Source organism: Pollicipes pollicipes, unplaced genomic scaffold (genome assembly GCF_011947565.3).
Source record: "Pollicipes pollicipes isolate AB1234 unplaced genomic scaffold, Ppol_2.1 Scaffold_7262;HRSCAF=8765_pilon_pilon_pilon, whole genome shotgun sequence".
NCBI classification, from domain to species: domain Eukaryota; kingdom Metazoa; phylum Arthropoda; class Thecostraca; order Pollicipedomorpha; family Pollicipedidae; genus Pollicipes; species Pollicipes pollicipes.
In genome coordinates this window covers 17,671,504-17,694,786 of record NW_023597055.1, presented here as the reverse complement: position 1 = coordinate 17,694,786, position 23,283 = coordinate 17,671,504, and the positions used below count along the sequence as shown (strand labels likewise).

At 51.2% G+C, this 23,283-nt stretch overlaps 1 protein-coding gene across 2 annotated transcripts; it reads right to left on the bottom strand.

Moving 5' to 3' along the window:
• Positions 1–1,393: 1,393 nt before the first annotated feature.
• Positions 1,394–22,722, bottom strand: LOC119114351 (uncharacterized). Of its 2 annotated transcripts, none has more exons than XM_037238551.1 (7): positions 22,442–22,722; positions 10,165–10,281; positions 9,389–9,531; positions 6,845–6,955; positions 5,815–5,981; positions 3,672–3,757; positions 1,394–3,447 (listed from the first exon to the last, which is right to left on the bottom strand). In XM_037238551.1, exons 1-7 carry the CDS (start codon positions 22,610–22,612, stop codon positions 3,337–3,339), a joined length of 906 nt encoding a protein of 301 aa, XP_037094446.1. In that variant the 5' UTR covers positions 22,613–22,722; the 3' UTR covers positions 1,394–3,336. The 2 variants fall into 2 exon arrangements, with proteins under 2 accessions (XP_037094446.1, XP_037094447.1); XM_037238552.1 differs by lacking the exon at positions 22,442–22,722 and adding an exon at positions 14,643–14,740.
• Positions 22,723–23,283: the final 561 nt, after the last annotated feature.

Here is a 23,283-nt window from a genome sequence, read left to right as displayed (position 1 = left end):
GGCCAGCAGACCCAATGCCGTGACCCGCGACCCGGACTTCACGCCGTGACCCGTGACCTCGACTTCGTTCTGTGACCTGTGACCCCGGACTCCATGCCGTGACCCGTGACCCCGGACTGCACGCCGTGACCCGTGGCCCGAGCTCCACGCCATGACCCGTGACCCTGGATTACGCGCTGTGACCCGTGACGCCGACCCCGCGCCATGACCCATGACCCTGGCCTCCACGCCGTGACCCGGCCTCCACAGTCAGGCCACGCCGAGCCCTCCTCCGATCCGCCGAGCGCCTTGGTCGGTCCTCCGCTGCCGCCGCGCCGCAGCGTCGATCGGCTGACCCGGCGGGGCCGCCTGCTTCCGGACAGCCGGCGTCCGGTCTGGGAATCGACGCCGTTTAAATCCGCGGCGCAGATCGCCGTGATACGTCACCGACTGGCCGGCCACCTGGGAGCGGCAGCTGTCGGCCTCACCGCGGGACTCACTCTCGGCCGCCGCCGGTCGTCGCAACGGCGAGCTATCCGCGCGTGAAGCAGACGGAAGTCTCCCCGCTATTGAGAATCGCGGGCAGATGGAAGAGCTGTGTTCGGTGCCAGCTTAAGTGACTCGCGATCGGACGGGCGGCGCAGAAATGATTTTCGGCGCTGCTCAGCGCGGAGGAGATGCGGAGCATTTCGGATTGGGGGAAGAAGACACGTGGAATCGGGAGGAAGCTGAAATGGAACACAGCCGTTTTGGAGATTATCTTCCATTGCAGTGATCAATATAACGTGCCTAATCCAAGCTTGCTGGTGAGTGATAAATAACACTTGAAGGAGGTAAACCAACTAAAATGAAATTTACCCTTATGTGTACAGAAATGAGATGCTGATTTTCAGCCTTTATTACGCCAGAAAGTCTATACTTTTTTAGCTATATATATATATATATATATATATATATATATATATTATATACTTAGGTGTACTGGTAGAACGACCTTATAAAACAAAAATTGATTATATTGCCAGCACTCCACGCTTCAAATTGAGCTTATGATTACGCGTAAACAATCTGGTAAGCACAGATTGAAACGCCGAGTATTAACAATGTAATCATTCTTTGTTTCCTTAAGCCCCTAACCAGTACATGCTGGCTCATTAAAGGTCGATTACTCAGCATAAAAAATCAAATTTCATAATGTCGAAAAATCAGAAGCTGTAGACTTTTCCTGTTTACACCAAGTACAGCATTTACCCTGGTAATACCAACAACATCTGTGCTCTGGTAGTGAGTTATTTGTTGTTGACCAGGTCTCCACCCTTTTAAGGGCACCTCAAAGCCGTAGACTGCAGTATGCGCAGTACGAAAAATTTTTTGTCTGTCTGTCTGATGAACAACAGAACGGTCAATATCTAGCGCACTTACGAGAAGAACAAACAATTTATTGCGGAACGAACAAAACCGCTAATTATGCATGAATACATGTGATTATAGCGTAAATGGTAGGGTTCGCATTAAGGCATTCCAATACCCCATTCTCAGATGTAACGAGCGGTTCGAACGTTCAGTACCGAAGCTGAAGCGCACGGGTACCACAAAATCCAAACAACACACGTTGAGGTATCACAGATATTGCCATGGGAACATTCAGCAGTAGGCATTCTTAAAACGCGCCGACCCTTCTCACGAGAATGCGGTATAAGCGCGCTCAGCATGTCCGGGAGATAGCTGTCGCAGGGCGTATTGCTGAAACTCCAGGCGCAACATCCACATAAACAAACGCAAAACACGTCAACTAGACAGTGTCCTCGAAGCAAACAAGTGCAGGCACCTTCAGGAATGCTACGCACTTTGCAGCTAAGCCGAATCGTAAACGGCCTATTGGCTCAGCACGCCTGATCCCCAAAAGCAAGGCGGTAGACGCATGTCTGAACAGAACGTTGTTGTCCTGGACTCTTAAACATATCACGAGACGCCGTTCATATGTCACCTGTACAACGGCTGGTGTTTTTCACCGGGGGGGGGGGAGGGGGAGACGTCGCCGACGATCGTTTCTTGTATCGGCGAGGACGCCTTCGTGGTGGTTGGCTTTGTGGCGATATCCCGTGGCCCAACTGCAGCGTTTGAATTTTATCGGTACCTAGTATCACGCATTGAGCTTTTCGCTTGGTATCGGTTTGTTGTTCGGGTTAGACATTAACAGTCAAGACCCCGCTTAAACAACGGTACGCAATTGAATTGTTTTGGTGAGCTGTGCACACTAAGTTAGCTTAACGGTCGGCGCAGGGCATGCGGTAAGCAAAACTTAGTTACTGCAATACGGCTGTTTGTTGACACCTAAAACATATTGGAATAGAGGGACAAAATAACGCGTTTTGAATAGCAATTTGGAAATGAAATAGCCTGAGAAAAAACTCCGTCTCTTTTAAGGTACGTATCAAGATGCTTACCGCTCGCAATGCCTAAATCGTTAGATACCGTAGTCAATATTTACACTTCAACGGTAGGCACAAAACAATTGTTGGTATTGCTATCAATCCAACCAATGATCTATCCGGCATCCTTCATGTCAGCGGTCTCACATAAATGTCATGACACTGAACTATACGAGCCTGATACCCAACCAAATCGTCTACAGCGTATTTCAGGGCGGTGATCCTGGTGAAGTGTCGGTCCGGTCCACTTCCTAAGCAACCGTCCTGAAAGTGAGATTCATAGATCGATGCCTAACTCGTCTTCTGCATTCTGGTTCCAGAGTTAAGACCCACGGAAAAGTTATCACCCAATGCTTCACCTTCGGTGGCTACGCCACAAACAACTATCGCGTCAGCGAACAGTTGCGCTCACTGGTCGTCCCGGGTCGCGTTGTCGACGCACGTGCTCCGGACGCGCAAGTCGCCGCTATAGCCTCAGGCGGTCGGACTAAATCGAAACGACGGCCAACAGCTGATCGCAGGGTGCGCTTGAACCAGTGACGTCACGCACCAGCGACGTCACGCACCTGCGACGTCACATACCCGTGACGTCACGCCCCAGCGCTGCCATTCGCTGCCCCACCAGAGATCCATGAGTGGCGTCACGCACCACTGACGTCACGCACCTTCAGTGACGTCACGCCCGCTGCTTCACCAGAGATCCATCACGCAGCTAGCGGTGAAGGTCACGAGCGCCGAGAGCCCTAGCACAGGTGATTCCAGCCGGTTCACGCGCGAGGACACGCCATTCCGGCTCCTTGCTCCCCTCTTCCAAGTTCCTCTGGTGCATAGTCCTCACAATAATCCTCAATCCGAAGCCGGGCCACGGCCATTGGTTCTCACAACACGTGCGTAAAGATAAAAATCGATACTCGACCGAGTCTGATCACTTGATCATATCGTCTATTTCGTTCTCGATCTGGGACGTGCTATCCCGCCGCCGCGCGGGTGTCAGCGGCTCCATCACGCTGCCTCCTGACGGCGGCCGGTCCAAGCCCTGCGGGCACGGATCAGGGTCGCAGGGGTCACAGAGGTCACGGTCAGAGCATGGTATCACCGAAAGGGGGGTCACGGGGTCATCGGTCAGGTCGGTGGCAAACGCTCAGAACGAGCAGTATTGAGAGATTCAACGCAATTGAAAACGGGGCCGGGTAAATAGCGCATGCTACAGTTCGACGAACTTCAATGTCGCTTGTTCTATATGTGCATTTCAGCTCTTACCTTGGGATCTAGGAGCACCTCTCCGGCGTGCTGAGTGCCCCTCCCTCCCTTTATGGGAGGCAGAACAGGCACGTTGCTGATCTCATCTGTGACAAAAGCACAAAGGAAAAATAGCGACAACGAAGCAATACTTTATGTCCATGACTGCTAGCAAATCAACCCACTAGCCTAGTAATGTCCCTTTTAATTACATTATAGCTTTTAATAATATTACAACTTTTAATACGATCACAACTTTTAGAAATATTAGAACTTTTCAAACAGGCATGCAGGCGGACAGCGGCACACAAAGCGAGCCGAGTTAACGGCAACGCGGATCAACAGGAGTCTTCATCGACAGCGTGCTTGTAGAACACACGGTGGCTGCTCGACGTGTTTAGGGGAGGGAACGACAACAAGTTGCTTTGAAATGGCACACACATACAAGTGGATAGTCGCAGTAATGATTGCTTCGGTGATGGCGTCAATGACATAACACGGCAAGCGTGAAAGCCTTGCCGTCATTCTGGCCTCATTCAAGGCGCGCATGTAACCGAACAGGCTGAACGTCGATGTTCGGAAGCTAGAGCTCACACGTACCTCTTCGGGCAGTTCAAAATATGCTCTCTTTTAAAAGCCCAGCCAGACAGTTTCATTAGCTACATGAGTAGAAAGTTGCGGCATCTTCCAATACACGCGATCAGGTGTCAGCTTTATGGTAGTGCTCCAAGGCCTTCTTACTTCAGGGGTGTAGGATCGTGTCCAGCTGGATATAGAGGACGAAATGAAACGGACTGGATCAATTCATGGATCTTGCGATCCGATGCATTGACATTTCGATGCAGATTGGATGGGTAAAGGATGCAAATTCACGGATTCGGGTAGGACTTTGGATTGACAACTGTCAAAGCGCTAAGCTAAGAAAAATTCATATTTAGTCCGAAATCAAAACAGTTGACAGCTGGGCTTCTCTGTATTGAGATTGAACGACATTCTCACCAAATCTTTAACCTTTAGTTTAAGTCTTCATGTCTGTATTACATCAAACAGTTTTTTTTCGACGCTGGCTGCATTAGCCTTTGGTTTATTCTGAGTGGATTATATTCGGATCAGATCGGCCTTTCATGAATTTTACGGGTTTCGAGTGGATCTGGACCCTCTTAGGCCGGATTCAAATTGGAGCAAATCTAACAAAATGTATTAGCTTCGTAGTCTGAATGGAGAGTCCACCCACCTCTCGAGCTTATTACTGGACTCTGACAAGTTGACGGCGACCCAATCCAACCCTAGAAGTCGTTTTCGTAGACGATTAAAAAATAATACAAAAAAACAACGAAATAAATATTGAAAAACTCTGGACCATGCAAGAGGGTCGTTGCAAAACTGCTACACCGTTCGTTCTCACATAACCCATGAAATACAAATGCTGAAAAGCAGGGCAAAGCTCTGAGGTGTGCCTCAATTTTTTCCAAATGACAAAATACGGTGACACAAATCCGAAGAAACATCCGCATCCTAGCGCTCTTTAAGCTGGGCAGGTTTTGCGAAACAGGGTGCGCTATTGAGGCATTACCCCACGCTCAGCTGCTAAGGATATCACCTCGCTTGAGAGTTGCATTGAGCAGGCCCAGATGACTCCTAGAGGGAGGGGGAGGGGGAGGGCTCAATGGAAGCTGAGGCCCGTAGAAATAGTTAACGTGACGCCCCTGCGTTACACCGTCGGTGACCCCAAACTTGCAAGATCGTATGCCCGCTTTGGATCACTGTCACGGCTTAGTAACCCGAAGTTAAAAGAGCAAGCGTGGTAATATTCCCTCTTCTTTGTTTCTTAGGGCTGAATTGCTGTTTTAATTATGTCTCGCCAGCTGGAAGCCGGCTCATACACGCCAGCTCGGATCGAAGGGCATCATAGATGGCGCGTCGATCAGACACAGCTCGTCGACTAAGCGCGTTCGGCTCGCCGTGCCCTTGGCATAGGTGGCGCGTCAGTCTGCGCTGGTCCGCGGGCCCAGGCGGCGTGGCAGTCTGACACCATGGCGCTACAGCGGGCCTCACACCTCCGCTGTCAGAACCGGGGCCGTAGCCCAACTGGCTGGTCATTCAGTAAACTGGGTTCGGTTAGGTTAGGTTAGGTTGGGCCGGTAGGTCGGTTTGAGGGCCCTACCAAGGTCGGAAGGTCCGCCGCCGCCGCTGCCGGCGCCGGGCGCCTCCTCCTCCTCCTCGCCGTCGCTGATGAAGTTGGGGTGCGCCGAGGGTCGCGTCACGGGGCCGGCGGAGCGCCGCACGCGGCTCGGCTTCGGCGTGATCAGGCTCCGCTGGTCGTCATTCCGTCTGTCAAGCACACGCGCGTCACCAACGGATCTGTGGCGGCAGGCAAGCACACGCGCGTCACCAACGGATCTGTAGCGGCAGGCAAGCACACGCGCGTCACCAACGGATCTGTGGCGGCAGGCAAGCTCACGCGCGTCACCAACGGATCTGTAGCGGCAGGCAAGCCGAAACGCGCCACCAACGGATCTGTGGCGGCAGGCAAGCTCACGCGCGTCACCAACGGATCTGTAGCGGCAGGCAAGCCGACGCGCGTCGCCAACGGATCTGTAGCGGCAGGCAAGCACACGCGCGTCACCAACGGATCTGTGCCGGCAGGCAAGCACACGCGCGTCACCAACGGATCTGTGGCGGCAGGCAAGCTCACGCGCGTCACCAACGGATCTGTGGCGGCAGGCAAGCTCACGCGCGTCACCAACGGATCTGTGGCGGCAGGCAAGCTCGCGCGCGTCACGAACGGATCTGTGGTGGCAGGCAAGCTCACGCGCGTCACGAACGGATCTGTGGCGGTAGGCAAGCGGTCCGAACTGTCAAGCCACATGTGTATACGCCGCGCGTCATTCCGTCTGCCAAGCACACGCGCGTCACCAACGGATCTGTGGCGGCAGGCAAGCGGTCCGAACTATCAAGCCACACATGTATACACCGCGCGAGCGACGGGTCATCTTGCTCGGACGTCTCTGCAAGCAATCTGGCAGAAACGGGAGGCTGCTCAAGCGGGAGAACATCTCTGGCAGTCGGCCTACCTCGTGGCGATTAGGTAGCTGGAGAAGAAGGCACCACCAGCGCCGGCGCCAGCGCCAGCACCGGTACCAGCACCGGCGCCAGCGCCGGCACCGGCGGGGCGATGTTGGCACTGCACTGACCTGCAGCAGGAACAACTGCCGATGGTGCAGAAGAATATGCGGAGGAGGCAGAAGAGCACGCCAGAGCCAATAAGGCTCGGGCCGATCAGCTTCAGCTCGTCCGTCTGAAACCTGCCCAGACGAGGGGGATAGGCGTCAGTAATCAGCACCAACAGGTGTCAGTTACCAGTCCCAACAAGCGTCAATCACCAGTGCCGACAGGCGTGAGTCACCAGCACCGACAAGCGCCAGCCACCAGCTCCTACGAGCGTCAGTCTCCAGCCCCGACAGGCGTCAGACACCAGTCCCGTCAGTAATCAGCATCTGCAGGCGTCAGTCACCAGCACCAAAAGGCATCGGTCGCCAGTCCCGACAGGTGTTAGTCACGAGTCCCGACAGACGTCAGTCACCAGCACCAAAAGACGTCAGTCACTGACACTGACAGATGTCAGTCACCAGTCCCAACAGGTGTCAGCCATCAGTACCAAAAGACGTTGGTAACCAGCACCGTAAGACGTCAGCACAGACACGTGGCATCGGTGCGGACACTCGCCAGTGGCATCAGTCGTTGCTGGGCACACTGCCGAACGCGCGGCGAGGGCACCGGACCAGCATGGACCCCAGAATAACAATAGGACCGACGCATTCAATGTCTCACACAACACCTGTCAGCTGCTAGACAACAGCCCTCCACGCGATGGGCAACTGGACAAGAGCACTGATTAGCCATTTACCAACGCAATTAACGAATGAAACGGAAACACCTGGTTAGTAAAACCATCAATGACCTTGGCAGATAGAACACCATGAATGCAGAAATAAAATGTTGTGCTAATGGAACTTGAGATATTGCGGGTTTTAAGCGACTCCAATCAAGTCTGTTGGCCGCGAGCAGGGGTGTACTTTTTCCATTCCATTCAGATTGAATCCCCAGCCCCCCCCCCCCCTCCCCCACTTGTGCTCAGGCCCGCCAACTTCAAAAAGGAAATGGGCGAAATCCGGCGTGAAAGTCGTTTGTTGGCTGAATTTAGCGGTAAGTTGCATGATGTTTCAGTGTTCAGCCCCCAAACTGATTTCACAAAACAACATCCCTGGCCGCGGGAAGTTTCTCACGGCGATTACGCCGTCCGCGACCCATTCAACCGGCGTTACGCTTTTGGACCATATCCAGAGACTTGCTCCGTTCGTCAACAGTGCCTGCGCTTCCAAGTCAACCCGATTTGTTTCCAACACGTCAGTTATCCTGTCATCTGACCTTTTAACCCTTGAATGGGCTCAGCACCAATCACGCCACCGACTTATACAACGCACTCGATAACTCTGAATCACCCGCCGTCGCTGTTATGGCCGGCAGGCCCGCACCGTTCGATTGAAGGTGGATGTTAATGCCATTTGCCCTAGATGCCATTTGCCCTAGATGCCATTTGCCCTAGATGCCATTTGCCCTAGATGCCATTTGCCCTAGATGCCATTTGCCATGCCATTTAATGCCATGCCATTTAATGCCAGTGCTAGATGCCATTTGCCCCGGTCGCGCCGTGACGTCGCAGGCATTGATCGGGGCGTCAAACGCCACTACCGCGACGGCGTTCTTCTACACTCCCCCGTGGCGTGTCAAGTCGGACAACGGTCGAGCCCGGTCGCGGCAAACAAGCCGCGGCGGAACGGCGCGGCTCACGCATGTGTCAACGGTGGCTTTATCGGCTTGTTTCACCAGACGTTGTTTACGTGGACAGCCTTGCTCAGAAAAGCGACCCAGTACGGTTTACTGCGAGGCATCCAGCAGTCAGATATTGCCGTTGCATGTGCCGGTTCTGTCCACTGTTACGACGCGATTGTCGTGCGTGTCGTAACACACGACAGTGTTCTGATCGATGCAAAAGGGGGGAACCGGGCCGGCGGCCAGTCGGCGACCCCCAGCATCGAAAAACGAGCAGATGCTGCTGCTGGTGCGCGCGGAACGCGACTGCCTCACGAGTCATTGCCAAACCGCCGCTGCTGGCCTGTGGTCGTGTCAGATAGACAGGTCACAGGCAGACTGATGCTTGCATGCTACCTCGCTGGCCACGGCTGAATCATTCGTGTTGCCTTTTGAAATCTCTTCAGGTGCCGACCACGCCCACTCCGCGGTACACTACAGCAAACTTTCGCTGCACCGGCGCCTGCTCTTCAGCATGTAGGACACCTGCACCCGCGACTTCACTGCGTGAAAGGGTAACCTTTTAGCTGCACCATTCACATGCGGGGTGTAAATCTACCAGATGCAGTATTAGAGGATCAGGGTATGTGAGGCAAGACGTCCAACATTGGTATCAACAGCAAGCCAGATCGACTCCATGCCTGCTTCGCTCCTTTCCATGGCTCATGACCACTGCAGCCCATCCCTCCCCTCAAATTCATATATCCATTGTTCCCTATTCCGCGCTCTTCCTCTTTGGCACCTGACTTGACCCCCGCTCCGAGGTCGGCACCCACTCCCACCTTTACCCCCGCTTTCCTATCTGAAACCGCCCCCGCCTGTACCATCCGCTACCCCTACCTAGCACGCTATCCACGTGTACTCACCCCCGCTCCCCGAGGCCGACAAAGGTGATGATGAGGCCAACGGCTACCATGCCCAGGCCGACATACAGCACAATGTTGGCCGCGGAGGAGGCCGTGAAGCCTCCCTGGCCATCCTTCTGCAGCGACGACTCCACGTCCTCCACCTGGCGGGCGGCGTCAGGCGTCACCCACGCGGCTCCCATGACGTCACCCATGAGGCTCACATGGCGTCACTCATGAGACTCCCATGATGTCACCCATGAGGCTCCCATTTCGTCACCCATGCGACTGCCATGACGTCACTCAAGAGGTTCATATGACGTGGCCAATGCCACTGCCATATCGCCACCCACGCAATTCCCATGATGTCACCCATGCCGCCCTCACGGCGTCACCCACGCGGCTACCATGGCGTCACCATGCATGTGCGTCCACTCACACTTGAACAAAGCATAAAACCGGCCGTCCGAGTACACATACGCTGCTTGTACGTCCCTGACGGTGCATGGTGTGGGGCTTGTTTGGTAGAGGCGAGAGCCGTGGCGGTGTAATGTTAGGGTTCTCGCCTCTGGACTTTGTGGTCCGTGGTTCGGGTCCCGGCCACGCCAGTACTACATCCCACATGACACCTTATGAAGCCATCCCGTCTGGAAACGGCCTTGGCGGCCGGTGACGCGCAAAGCACCAACAAACGTTTTCAGTATGCAAGACACCGTGGTCATCTACAGAGAGAGGTAAAAACTGGGTCGCCAGATGTGGAGCTGTTCACTCGGAGCTGCATGAGCGGCTGTGCTGACCTGGTTTTTCCGTAGCCAGCGTTTGTGTGCAGCCGAGGCGAGGGACTTGTACTCCTTCACCTCGCCACCGGTGCCCGGCTCGAGCGTCCCTTCCCAAGCCTGCTTGCCGTTCGGGAGCTGAAACGGAGGGCGCCGGGTCAAGCTGAGAGGTCAGGTCGGAGCCGGATCAAGGGGCAGGCGCGCTGAGAAGTCAGGTCGAAGCCGGATCAGGCAGGGAGGGGGGGGGGGGGAGCGGGGGCGGAACGCGCTGAGAAGTCAGGTCGGAGCCGGATCAGGGGGGTGGGGGGGGGGGGGGGGGGGGAGGGAACGCGCTGAGAAGTCAGGTGGAGCCGGATCAGGTGGAGACAGAACACGCTGAGAGGTCAGGTGGAGCCGGATCAGCGGGAGGCAGGACACGCTGAGAGGTCAGGTCGGAGCAGGATCAGGAGGGGGCGCGCTGAGAGGTCAGGTCGGTGCCAAATCAGAGGATCAGTACGCGCTGGGAGGTCAGGTCGGAGCCGAAGCAAAGGGTCAGAACGCGCTGAGAGGTCACGTTAGCGGCCAAACAGGCGTACATGACACAGTCAGTTCAGTCACAGACACAGTCCAGTCAGACACAGTCACAGACCGAAATGTTAGGCCAGCGTTACAACAGCCGTGAAGAACACGCTGGAAGGTGAGGTCAGCAGGAGAAGGCGCCACAGACCATATGCAACTAGAAGCCATGATCTCCGCGTGTCTTCAGCATTGAATGAATGATAAGAAATTCTGTATTGTATCTTTGTCACATACCTGATGAACATGAACAAACATAATGCATTCTGCAACAGGGCAGACACAGCGTGTACAGCTGTGCATGCAGCAAGCACCGGAGGATATTGCAGCTGCAACCTCTCCCGGGCTGTTGTTGATCACCCAACAACTCACATGAGGTGATGACCGCAGCGGGGGTCATGCTTCGAAGAATCGAACATTTAGGGTCCCTATTTCTTACGAATGTACATGAAGAACATCTGCCTGTGCCAGTACCCGTTCCGATGACCGTGTGATACTGTATGTTTATAAATTGCGTGGAAATGGTGCCGCATTGGTAGGTCATGGTCCCTTTTCTAAACAACGCGTTCTTTGCAGCAAATATTGAGCCACATTCAAAAGCTGACTAATGTGAGCGTAACGAGCGCAATGCACGCAGTGGACGGTATGGACACAACGGTCGTTCAGAACGGTCTCGGCCGAGCGTAAACGCCACTGACGTTAGTTCAATTTACGCCAGTAATAGACCCGGCTGCAACTAGCCCTCTATTCTTGACCGGAGTGGGATGATGAATACCGCTACAGGCTATTTAAGTGTATCACGCCAGCCTTGGCTTCATGGGGGACTGACGTTGGTTCGCCATTCAACAAATAGTGCTGTGTCATAATGACTTCGGGCGATTGCAATGGCGACTTGGTTTGGATCGATGGTTAGTGTTGTCGTAGCATGGTCAGAGTTTATCACACGCCGATGAGCTGTTTTGTCGGCTCCTTGGCGTGCTTCAGGATAAAATGCGGTTCCAGGAAAACCACTGTTTCATACCATTATGTAAATTGTCACTGAAACGCACGATGAGCACTTTCCCAGCATTAACCGATTGTTGTACTCTTGTTGTTGTACACCAAAAGTATTTGGGGAAAGAAAAGCAGGTGCTGAACTGTCACCAACACAACAAATAAATACCCTATCCTCACGCGGTGAAATACGCAAGGGTGCATCATATGTGTATTTTTCCCTTTTAAAAGGGTCTGAAAGCTCATCTGAAAACTGACCCAAAGTAAATGAGTAGAAATGTCTCAAATTTTCGCACAGACCATCCCAGATATATCATTTTGCATAAGTATTTTACCATGATGTTAAGAGACAAACAACGAACCTTATTTGGTACACATATCTCAAAGGTATTTGACCGCTGCATTGACATTTCGTATGTGGTCAGTCAAGTTTTTGTGACCTTGGAGCTTACATACCGAGCTATCGTATAATATTTTGTGAAGCGTTTCATCATATGTTTACTTAGTCTTTTCCGTGACCGCACAATCAAGGCCATGCAGTGGGCAAACAGTGCATCCACAGATGTCACGCAGTGCTTTTAATGTCAACTTTATTAAAGCTTTCGTCTGTTGCTACACTCCGCGAAGCAAACACCTCTAACTCTAAATCTCAGTCGACTGAAAACGGCGATGTGTTGTTCAGTCTGGGACGAATCGCACTTGAAGCCGATTCTGCTCAAGCGATATCTAGCGCATGTTCAAGAGCCATAAAGAGCTCGCCCATTAGCTGAACAAACCCCGTCATCCATGGCGCCCACAGATGCCCTGGTTTCGACTGAAGGGTACAGGCCATTTAGCTTGGGCTGCATTTCCAGTTCGAGCCAATGCGAGCAAAGACTGTCCCAAGAATGTTTAGACTGAACGCGACGCATTTTAAATTTGTCGATGTTATCCAGCCAACCTCGGCTACATTTTTCAATTTGTGTAACTTTTTAAACTTTTTTAGCTTTTTAACCTTAACTTTACCTAACTTTTTAACATTTAAAAAAAATCCCAGTTTCATGTTGAAGGCAAGCGACGGAACGCCAGAGGTGGGTTTATGCTGGCTATACCCTACCCAGCCTGATCAAAGGGGCACCGCTCACCTGACCAGTCCGGCTTTACGTCCACCACTCATGAACAAAGGTCACGTGACGCTAAGCCAGCCTTAAGTGCATGCCGTGCGACCGTGAACAGAACAACGCTATTGGGGCCTGATGACGCTCATCGCCTGTACTCACACCACGGACAAAGTGCAAGCTTCGCCCTGAGGAACTGGAAAGCTAGACAGGCTTATCATGCCGAGTGTTCCGAAGCCGACGGCAGTTATGGGCAAAGCCAGGCATCGAGTTCGGGGGCCTCCGGTACAATTTCCACACGATCAGGGCATGCCACATTTTTGGTCCGCAAAGACGGTGAGCCACCAAAGTTCAGACTGGCTGCATGACACAACTTCGCCGCGGATATGCTACACTGACCTTGATTAAGACCCCCTAGCTCCGAGCGTGAGGACTTGAGATTAACGTCACGTCCCTGTGGACGGGCGCTGCCGTCGCCGCCGCCGCCGTCACGGCCACATTTCTCCGTATGACGTCAGCGTTTGTGTGCTCGTGTTGCCCGCACGACCCCATGCACTTCGGGTCAATACCCAGCTGGCATCGGTACCATGGGGCTTGGTGGGGAGGGGCACATCCTGCACAACGACGGCAGCAACACGCGCTCAAGCACCCGAGGCTGGTGAGCGGATATTGTAAAGCGAGCGTTTCATGAGGGCGGGACTAGCTAACTTCCTCGCACGTTCCGACGTGGAATGTGCTGCTGGTGGGTGGGGTTTAAAAAATGTCAGATGTTTGACAAGCAGATGGTTGTTATTTGGTGCGAGGACTGCGGATGCCTGTTTGTTTGTTGCGGATGATGATAGTTATCATGCGCCGTGACAAGCGCACGTTCGTGGTAATTTATTTTGCTTTGATGGAAGGCTGTTCCACGGTGCTGTTGATGAATGTGGAACTTGTCAGTGAAGTATGCGGGCTATTTAGAAATAGCGTAATGCCGTCGTGTGGATTAAGACAAATGATTTGACGGTGCCCGCTTAACGGAGGTTGGATTGCTCATTCACAAACACTCAAATTATTAGCAGATGGTCCCAAAGGCGTTGGGACTATTCAAGTGTTTTGGCTTTGACGCATCACGTGAGATCACTCCCAAAAAGACGATTTTCGTTACGACAACATGGCTGGGTAATTTGCAAGTTACCTTGGCGTTTGCATAATGTCGACCTTGCCCGAGGCGTGGCGATTATTGCCATGTTAAGTCGTACTAATCGCTTCGTACGTTCTGTACGCCTTTCCTCCAATCATTCCGTAACACTGCATAAAGTGTGATTACAACGCGTTAATATCATCCCACATCTTTTTGACTTGCCACATCTATTCTGGTTCGGATTCGGCTGACTCGACCCAATCATAATATACATCATAACGACATCTCGCTGCGTGACCATACTAAGCCAAAGGAAGAGAAATTAATAAGCTTCATACATTGTTCGAGAAAACTGAGCCAATGATAATTCTGAACGTAAGATCTTTAGAATAAATGCGGTACTGTACACAAGCGTAACTTGATCTCTGGACGCAATGCGTATCTGAGCTACTGTCAGTGCAAAGACGATAACGGGCTGGGTTGCGAGGTTGCATACATTTCAGAATGCATACCAATGCTGCCAATAATGCTGCCAATACCAATGTTAAAAAACCGCAGACTCCTGCACTTTTTGAAGGCGCGAAGTGCATTTACTGAGGAGAACGAGGTCTCTGATAATCCGTTGATTGTCAAAGCGGTAAACTGCAGCAAAAGCTGCGCAAATCACCACAACTGCACGAAACGTCCCGCTGAGATTTCGCGGCATTCCTCGCAACAGCTGGCCAACTCACCACAGTTCCTCCTCCTCGCTCCATTACGCAGTCGAAACAGCGCGGCGGCCCGCTCTAGCCGGGCACCATCAGCCGCCCCGCACAGCGTCAGACGCTGACGCACAGACACGGGCACGAGCTGCGGACCGCGGACTGCGGCGACCGTGTTGGGCGATGTGCTTGACACCAGTGTAGCTGTCAGGCGACTGACAGTCGGGCAGTGCACAGGTACAGGCGGGCGGTGGTGGTGCATTATTGAGGACTGTGGGCGCGGGCGTGGTGTGACACAGGTACTGACGCTGGGAACATCGCCCTAATGAGCTGTTTCCGATATGAAGACGATGATGGAATCCCTCACGAAAAACGGAAATAGGTCAAGTCGTCTTTACACAAGATCTTCCTGCGCATCTACTAGCTGATCTGAACACGGCCGAGCTTGTCGGGAGGCATTAACTACCAAGTCCTGGTTACAACAGGCTGATTAGGAAAAATATCCCTCAGTCATGGGGACCGCTCTGCCCTAAGCCAATCAAAATGGGACAAAGCCGGATAAAAGGATTCCGCTCGTCCGCCGGCCAACCCGTCGCCAATAGTCCAATGGGTTAGAGTGCCTGCCTTCCGATCACCCAACTGTGACGGGGTGGGTTCGATTCTCTTCAGACGCGAGGCTCTTTTGTCTCTGACTGGGATTGCCTGCGGCTGGTGGCAGCGGCCGCGCTAAAGGCCAAATGACGTCAGAGTGCCGCGCCAAATATTGCAGCACGTCAACCTTTCGCCGCAAAACCCTGTCATTCACCCGGAACTTGATCGGACGAGGGGGGAGGGGTCAGAGCTCGTGCAACAAGCATAGCTGCTTACGAAGGTACTGATCCCAGAAATTCATTCAATCAGAAGTCTCGGACTAAATCTTTAAAAAAAACAAACTCATGAATAGCAAATACAGTAAGTCATAGGCCCAACAAGCCGGCGAAGAGATTGAAAACGAGTAATTTGTCATGCCGACACCAGTATGTGCAGATTTTGCAAGTTCGGTCCAGCTACGGCACAGGTAACAGAAACACCACGTAACGGTCAACCGAGGCTACAACATACCCAGACAACATATACCCGACTGATGGCTGGGTCAACTACGGTTTTTTTCGGGAATTGGGGGACATTTCGGGCACTTGCTCACAGTAAATTGTTCTCACTTCAAACCGTTCACATTGACTGGATTCATCTGCGCAGAATATAATGTGATAATATGCATTAGAAAAAAGTTTGAAATTGTGGCAGCCACGTCAGCTGATCTTGTGAACTGATACCTTATTGACGGTTACACCCGGCCACCTGCCGGCTTTTTGGTGACTGCTTTAGAAACAGCTAACGAACAGAAAAGTCTCAATCTGGAAAGTTCTGATTACAAGAGGTGATGCATGCGAAATACAAGATTATGGTCTGTAAAACTGGGTCTGAAATTATGCACAAGCTACGTCAGTTCAACTTGTCAGCTCACAATTCGTTATATTCGTCGTTTCTATTCGTTATACCGTATATTTGCTCCACTGTTGCTTCTTGTGAATCTCAGGAAAAGAGGGCCAGACATCAACCGACCTGCCATGGTTTTGATTCAGGCTAGTGTCGCCACCCAGAATATGGCTCCTGTGCTGTCGAAGCTGAAACCGTACTGCAGTAACACAATCTTGCATTGATTTACAGGAATTGGTGCCGGAGGAGCAGAAATGACTAGCTAAGGGCTCGCTCATTTCTAGCAGAAAAATGCAGGAACCTAATGCAACAAAACACAAAAATTCAGTTCAAGAGGTGTATTATGAATTAATTCCGTTCCATGAGTGGTTGCTTGTAAAACAAAACAAAAATGTGGCCGTTGTTACACTTTGGGTGCGGAAAACTCACAAGAAGACCGATAGCAGCCCCTTCGAAATAATTTAGAACTTATCTGTTGCGATCCGATGCACTCCATTGCTTTCCGATTCCGATCTCTTAAGTTGCTGCGATTTTCGGCGAGTTGTCGGCGTTTATTTTCTTAAGCACGCGGGGTCGTGGAGGAGCCATCCTCCATCTTCCAAAAGGGTTTGAGACAAATTTTAAGGCTAATTCTCTGAGCTGCGCTCCAAAACTTCCGGTCAACATTGTCCATAATTTGCTTTCCCTACGTTACGCTCAAGGAATTTTTGCTAACTATTAATTCGTCCAATTATTTGGAACCATTTAACCTGTAATGCACGATTCACTTTCGACATTACATGTAAATATGAACTGGCTTCTACAGTTCCAACTACTTCCCAACTTAAGCGGTACCAAGACAGCACTAAAACTAAACATACGCTGCACGACGAAATTACGAATAAAAAATTACGAATACAAAATTACGACCCTACGAGCCTACAAACTGTAACGAAGCTGAATTATTTACGCCTCGTACTTTTACGTGGCGTAAGTTTATGGGTGCGTAAACTCGCTTCATTAAACCAGGCCAAGGTTCAATTAGGAATGAAACGAAATTGTTAGGATCATTTGCCAGTTAAGCATTCCTTGCACATGGTCTCAGAGGAGGAATTTCCGAAGGTCTGGCTACGTATAGTCCGGGTGGAAACCCCAGCCGCGTTTAATCACCCATATGGGAGGTCGACGCTTGAGCCATGGCAGGCGATCACAACAGGACACTGGAAGCGTGCCATCCGGCCGATGCCCAAACACATTGCAAACACATATTTCAGTTTGCGGAAGCTGATGTCAGAAAGGCAGGTATTTTGCAAGACTTGAAAACCGTTGATGCTGTTCATGCACCCAGCACGGTTTCGATGGCATCCTAAGACTCATAGTCGGGGAAGAATGACCACTACAACAAAGGCCGCTTGGAGAAAGCGGCCAGCTGAACGAGAGCTGTTGAGGACGCTACGCCAGTTGACGCCAGCTGAAACAGGCATGAAGCAGAATTTAAGCCTCAGGCATATTACCGTACTTGTTTTAGGTGTTCTGATCTTCTTGAAACATCCATCCGCAGTCCTTTCTGGTCAAGAGGCTGTGAGTAAAGCCTTCCTTTGGCCTCGAAACGCGCTGCTTCTGGTAGTGGGTCTGTACACAACACCCCATTAAACTTAAACTGTGGGCCCAAACTGACCTCAGGGACATATCCAGGAAAAGTGCGGTAGACAATACCACTCTCTTACCACAAAGCTATTAGGATCATGGTATACAAATGGACCGCCCTAGCCACCTTAAATTTTAAAATTGCAGCAAATGACAGCTCTGTCACGTGTTTCAGGAGCCAGTTGTAATACGGCCAAAAGCGCGCTCACAAGTGCAGTCATGCATAGTACAAGTATGTATTAATTTAAATCATAGTTGTTGGCACTGCAAATGTTACCTTAAGCAGTTTTAACTGAAAGTCGTGCTATGCCCTATTCCTGAGAGTAGCTTGAGTCTATTGTTCTGGAAAGGGTAAAATAATTGTTCCCAAATCATCTTCTCAGCCCGCATCCGTCCACAGAATCCCCAGAAACTAAAATGTTACCACCTTACACGTTCTGCGCATGACGGCCAAAACAATTCTACTATGAAAATATATTAACGCCTGCTGGCTTTCCAAACCAGGGTAAGGCTAAAACCTTGCAGAACTGTTAAGGTAAGGAACAACCTTACGACAGACAAGAATGCATCATAAATCAGGGGTACCTCAACGATTTTCGTACATACATTGATTGCATTTGTAATTTGGGTATTCCAGTTAGTTTGCAACCGCTGCAATATACGTGCCAAGTTACAAACTTTGAATTATGCGGTTATAAGACCGCGCTGATGTAGACTTTGGCGCGATTGCAACGGCGGTGAAAAGATCAATGCCCGCCTGTTACCTGAAGCTGCTGCCAGACGGACAATGGCAAATCTGGTCGGGAGCAGCGATCAGCTTGGCAATGCCACAAAACAATGACAGATATGAGTGGCCAATAGCAATTATTCCTACAGCCCGGACACGTGGGTGACAGCGTACCGGGTCTGAGACCGCCGCGGAGTTCGCGGCGGAGTTCGAATGTGTCGACTGACGTCTCTGCGCTACCCCCGGCAGGCGAGGTCTGTACTTCAGCATCCTCAAGCTGGCTGCTCTCGGTGTCCCACTTCCTTGGTGCTCTCAGGCGTCCACCTGTAGGTGGTCCGACTCCCGAATTTGTGTTCACACGGGCACTGCGGCACCCCGCATCATCGAACGTTACCAGGCAGAGCCATCTCGACAGGACGAGACGAGCTCGAAGATGGTAAGACGAGAGGGGCGGTGCTCGCGACAAAGCCGCCAGGCTAAAGATGCAGGTCAGGGGGCAGGCGACACCTTTCTGACGTCCAGATTCGCAATCACATATACGGCCACATCCCGGGCGTCCAGTTCAGCTCCGCTCGAGTCCAGTTCGGCCCGCTTCACTCCAGTTGAGCTCCACTTCACTCTAGTTCAGCTCCAGCTCAGTTCAGCTCCAGATTAGCCTCAAATCAGCTCCAGGTCTCCAGATCTCTAGAACTTCAGCTCGTCTTCAGACTGTCTCCTGTCCGACTTCAGCCCAGCACCTGTTCTGTTTCAGATCAGATCCAGTGCAGTCCGGCTCACCTCTAGCTCCGCTCAGCCCAGTCCAGTTAAGCTCCAGTCCAGCCCAGCCGCAGCTCCGTTCACCACTCAGCGCACCATATCACACCCGCCGCTGGCGGCAGCAATCACGGGCGGGCACAGCGACGACCCTTGAAGCACACCGACGGCAGCGACAGTTGGCGCGCACCCGTTACGCGCCTATTGCCGTGCGCACGCCTCACGAGCGCGCCGATACCGGGTTCCGACACGGCACGGCGCCATCGATTACCGGCCAAGCCTGGCTGAGCTGTGGTCGCCGCGGACCGGGCGGCTTATGAGGAGTGTAAGTCGACTTGAAGGGCGGCCGGCTAGAGAGGGTCGATCACGCCGGCAGCGTGGGGCAGCAGCCCATTGTTGTTGCCCGTCGCGGGCTTGCGCCGTACATGTCTGACTGTGCTGCTCTTTTGGAGCTGGCAGGCAGTGGTTAATAGAATGGGCCCCGTCCTTTGGAATGGACAATGCGGGCAGCCAATTTTGGAAGATATTGTGCGGGTTTGAGCTGGCTTGGCAGCAGCTGTAGCTGTGTTGCTAACTCCCACGCTTAACAAAATGTTCAGCAGGTAGTGTTTGCAAGGGCCACTGTAGCGACACTGTACCCTTTTGCATGCTTGTTCACCCATTTCAGGTCTATAATCACATTCAGGGGGCGTGCTAACGTAATCATGATTAATTCTGAAGACATATGAGTGGGGATTACCGACGTGACTCTTTGAATCGGCAACCGGATACATTTAAATAAGCTTTATATACCCCGTGTTCAGTGTGCGCATCGCAGTATGTCCAGACATCTGACCTTGACCGCGATCGCATAGTTGTAGGTCAAACATGCCAAGCCTTGGAGGGCAGTAATGTTAGCGATTGTTTTGCTGCATTTCTACTGATAACGTACACGTGGGAAGACGATATACACAAGAGATATCAAAATATTAATCATTTTGGTGGCCATCATGATGTGGCAAATGACTCCACAGTCCTGGTATCTATGTAAATGGAACATGTATGTGGCACTCAATCAAGCAGGCATACAGCTAGATAACACAAGGTTTATAAAGCTCCACGCACGACTACGGCATGCTATAAACGTAACCTCAAGGAAACGCACGAAGTAGTTCAGTGTGATCGAGTGGCTTAATTAATTACGGAACAGACGACCGCGATAGCCACCTGTACAGCACAATGTACCAGACATGCATTCTGACTTACACCGTTAAGGAATACGATCTGAGTTTTCTTTTCTGCTGAACGCTGGTATCATCGCCATGAATAATAATATTTGTAATAAGACAATAATAATATAATGAGAGGCTAAGATAATCAACAATAACAAAATATCATATCATAGTGTGTATTGATATGAATAATATGACGCAAAATGATACTTCAGAGACGATATAGATGAGAACAAGGGCAGTGCCAATGAAAAAGGATGCAAGACAGACATTTAAGTTCCACGTGTCCATTATGATTCCATTATCATATAATTCCATGATGATACCATTATGATACAACAATTCACACACCATTTCAAACCTCATTCTGCTTTTTCCAGTAAACGGAAAAAGAGCGAGGTCTTGCCTTCAATTTGATTGAAAGTAGTCGGCCGCGGACACCAGGAAAAGCCATTGTCGAATGTACTCCTGAAAGTTGTAACCCAACCACCATTTGGATAGGGAAAATACCGTAGCATTGTCTCAGCAGAACCATGCTAACTAATTAACCACCAGTATAAGTGTCATGTTTTATTATTAGTTTCTTTTTGGCACAGTCATGCTCTCATTGCCATGAACCTTCTGAGTATCTAAAGGATAATGCTTATAGTTGTGAAGGCCATTGTTTTGTTTACTTAATAATAATTTCAATGGATCGAGCGGATAGCGACAACTAAGGTTTGTTTTTGCTCCGTTGGTTATTGCACAGGCACTTCTCAACAATGCGTCTTTATAAGAAAAGGACGACAGTTTAAGTAGAACTACTCAGAATCTACTCGTTTTACGGCGTGAAGCGCATTAACTCGGAATGAATACATAGTGAACAAACACAGACATGTATGCGTGACGTATGATTGCAATGACCACACACAACATAGTTTATAGCACATTTCAAAGATACAGTTTTTGAAACTTAAAATAATGTTGTAATGCTAACGATATCAGACACACAGACCCACTGAAACGTGCTTTATGGGCTGGTGAAAATCACGGGAAAATAACTTGTTTTCAAAAGTCTAAAGCAAGTTGCAGTACCTCCATGTCGCTAGCCTGGATTTTTAATGTGGCTGGGCTGGATGAGCTGGTGGCCAAGACCAGTGCGATCGCACATAAGTTCGCTAGATGGTATTGTCGCTATAACGTTGTCGGTTATCGACTGAGCTATGGCTTCATTGTCTGCTGACAGCAATTACTTAGGAGCAAAGTGCGTCTAGCAATACTAGCACAAACAGTGATTCCTACGTAATAAAGCAATTACTAAGCAATTAAGAACTAAGTCAGCAGCTACTAAGCAATAAAGTGTGATCAGGAATCCTAGCGCAAACCAGGGGCGCTCCAAGGGGGATGGCTGGGATGCCTGTTCCCCGGACTTCATCGTTTGTCACCTCAGGTTACTCCCGACAGAAAATAAGAAAAGTTGGCATGATGTGTACTAACCGAGCTCCACCCCCTCCTTTAAGAAAATCCTGGCTGCACCCCTGCCGCAAACGGGGAATAACTCCGCTTACTGGAGCGGGCTGCGCATTGCGCGAAAGGGCCTTAGATGCATCGCATAAAGCAGACGAAGTATGAGCTTTCTTACGGCTATTCTAGCTTGGAGAGATGGGTGATGGAAGAATTGGGAGGGAAAAGGGACTCGACCCCCCTCCCCTCCCAGGCGCCGCCAGCGGGAGGTGGACAAAAATCTCCTACCTCATTCGTAACATCAACGTTCACGGTCACGCCTGCGGCGCATAATACAAACAGTCATGCCATTCAAGAGAGTAGGGCAGCGCGAAGAGGACGGGGTGGTCTCGTTCCCCAGTGGGAAATATTGACGGTTTTCGTTTTGGCTGTGGCGTTCCAATAGGTGGGGGGGAGCACACGCACCTGAATCGTCCTCTTTAGTTATCCTCACTTGCCGTGCGTCGTCAGCTGGCGCCTGGCGTGGACCACTGTAACGCCCCCGTGCATGACGACCCCAACCGGCTTCCTGGGTGCAATGGGTTTCATCTCACCTTTGGTTTCGGAGGTGGAGGTTCGGTGCCCCACGCTCTGAACGGCGGGTGTGGTGGAAACGGGGGGATTTCCCGCGTAGCCACGTGCCGGGGTAGAGGGTCGAACTTGCCGCTGCCTTTCTTCTTCTTTCGAGTCTTCCGAGTGTTCCTAACGAGGATTGCAGCATGCATGGCGCACGCGGAACTTCAGCTTCCATCTCCTTCCCACAGGTGGCATTACCAGTCCATCATTGGTTTTTGGCTTCTCCGATGCGTGGCAGCACAGTCGCGGTCCGTGAGGTTCAGGCTCCTTACCACCGTCAGTCCGCTGCTCGTGGAGGCTCTACTTCAGGTGACGGACGCCATCTTGGTTCTCGTGCGCTATAATTCACGTGATAAATTAACGATGCTTTTCGCGACACAGTCCATTTGCACGAGTTATCATCGTACGAACGGGCCGCCCCAATGCGATCAAACGTACCGTTAGCATGGCGCCAAGAACACCTGCCCGTCGTTTTCTGAGCTCACGTGCTTCTGTACGGTGGCCAGGGGATCAAAATTATTGCACGAAGATTAACATAACGTGTGGTTCAGTCGACTTAGCTCCAAAAATAGAGCAGCCTTAAAGCTGCGGAGACTGGGTGGACTAGGCTGCTAGACCCCATAACAAGTAGGCGAATAGGAAATGAATCCATCGCGTTAACGCAGATTTATCGTGTAGTTTACTTATGTATGCACCCTTGGAGTGATCTCTTGCGTTAGTACTTGCCGCGCAGAATTAAGCAAGGTTCCGAAAATCGTGGTCGGTGGGTAACTGTAATACGCATGGAACAAACACATTGGATTACGGAGAGCATGGTGGA

Excerpts from the sequence above, each read along its gene's own strand:
- LOC119114351 (XM_037238551.1), bottom strand. The coding sequence starts at position 22,612 with ATGCATGCTGCAATCCTCGTTAGGAACACTCGGAAGACTCGAAAGAAG. Across the intron at positions 10,282-22,441 it reads CTCCACCTCCGAAACCAAAG|CTCCCGAACGGCAAGCAGGC; the intron begins GTGAGATGAAAC and ends CCTCCGTTTCAG. Across the intron at positions 3,448-3,671 it reads AGGTGCTCCTAGATCCCAAG|GGCTTGGACCGGCCGCCGTC; the intron begins GTAAGAGCTGAA and ends CCGTGCCCGCAG.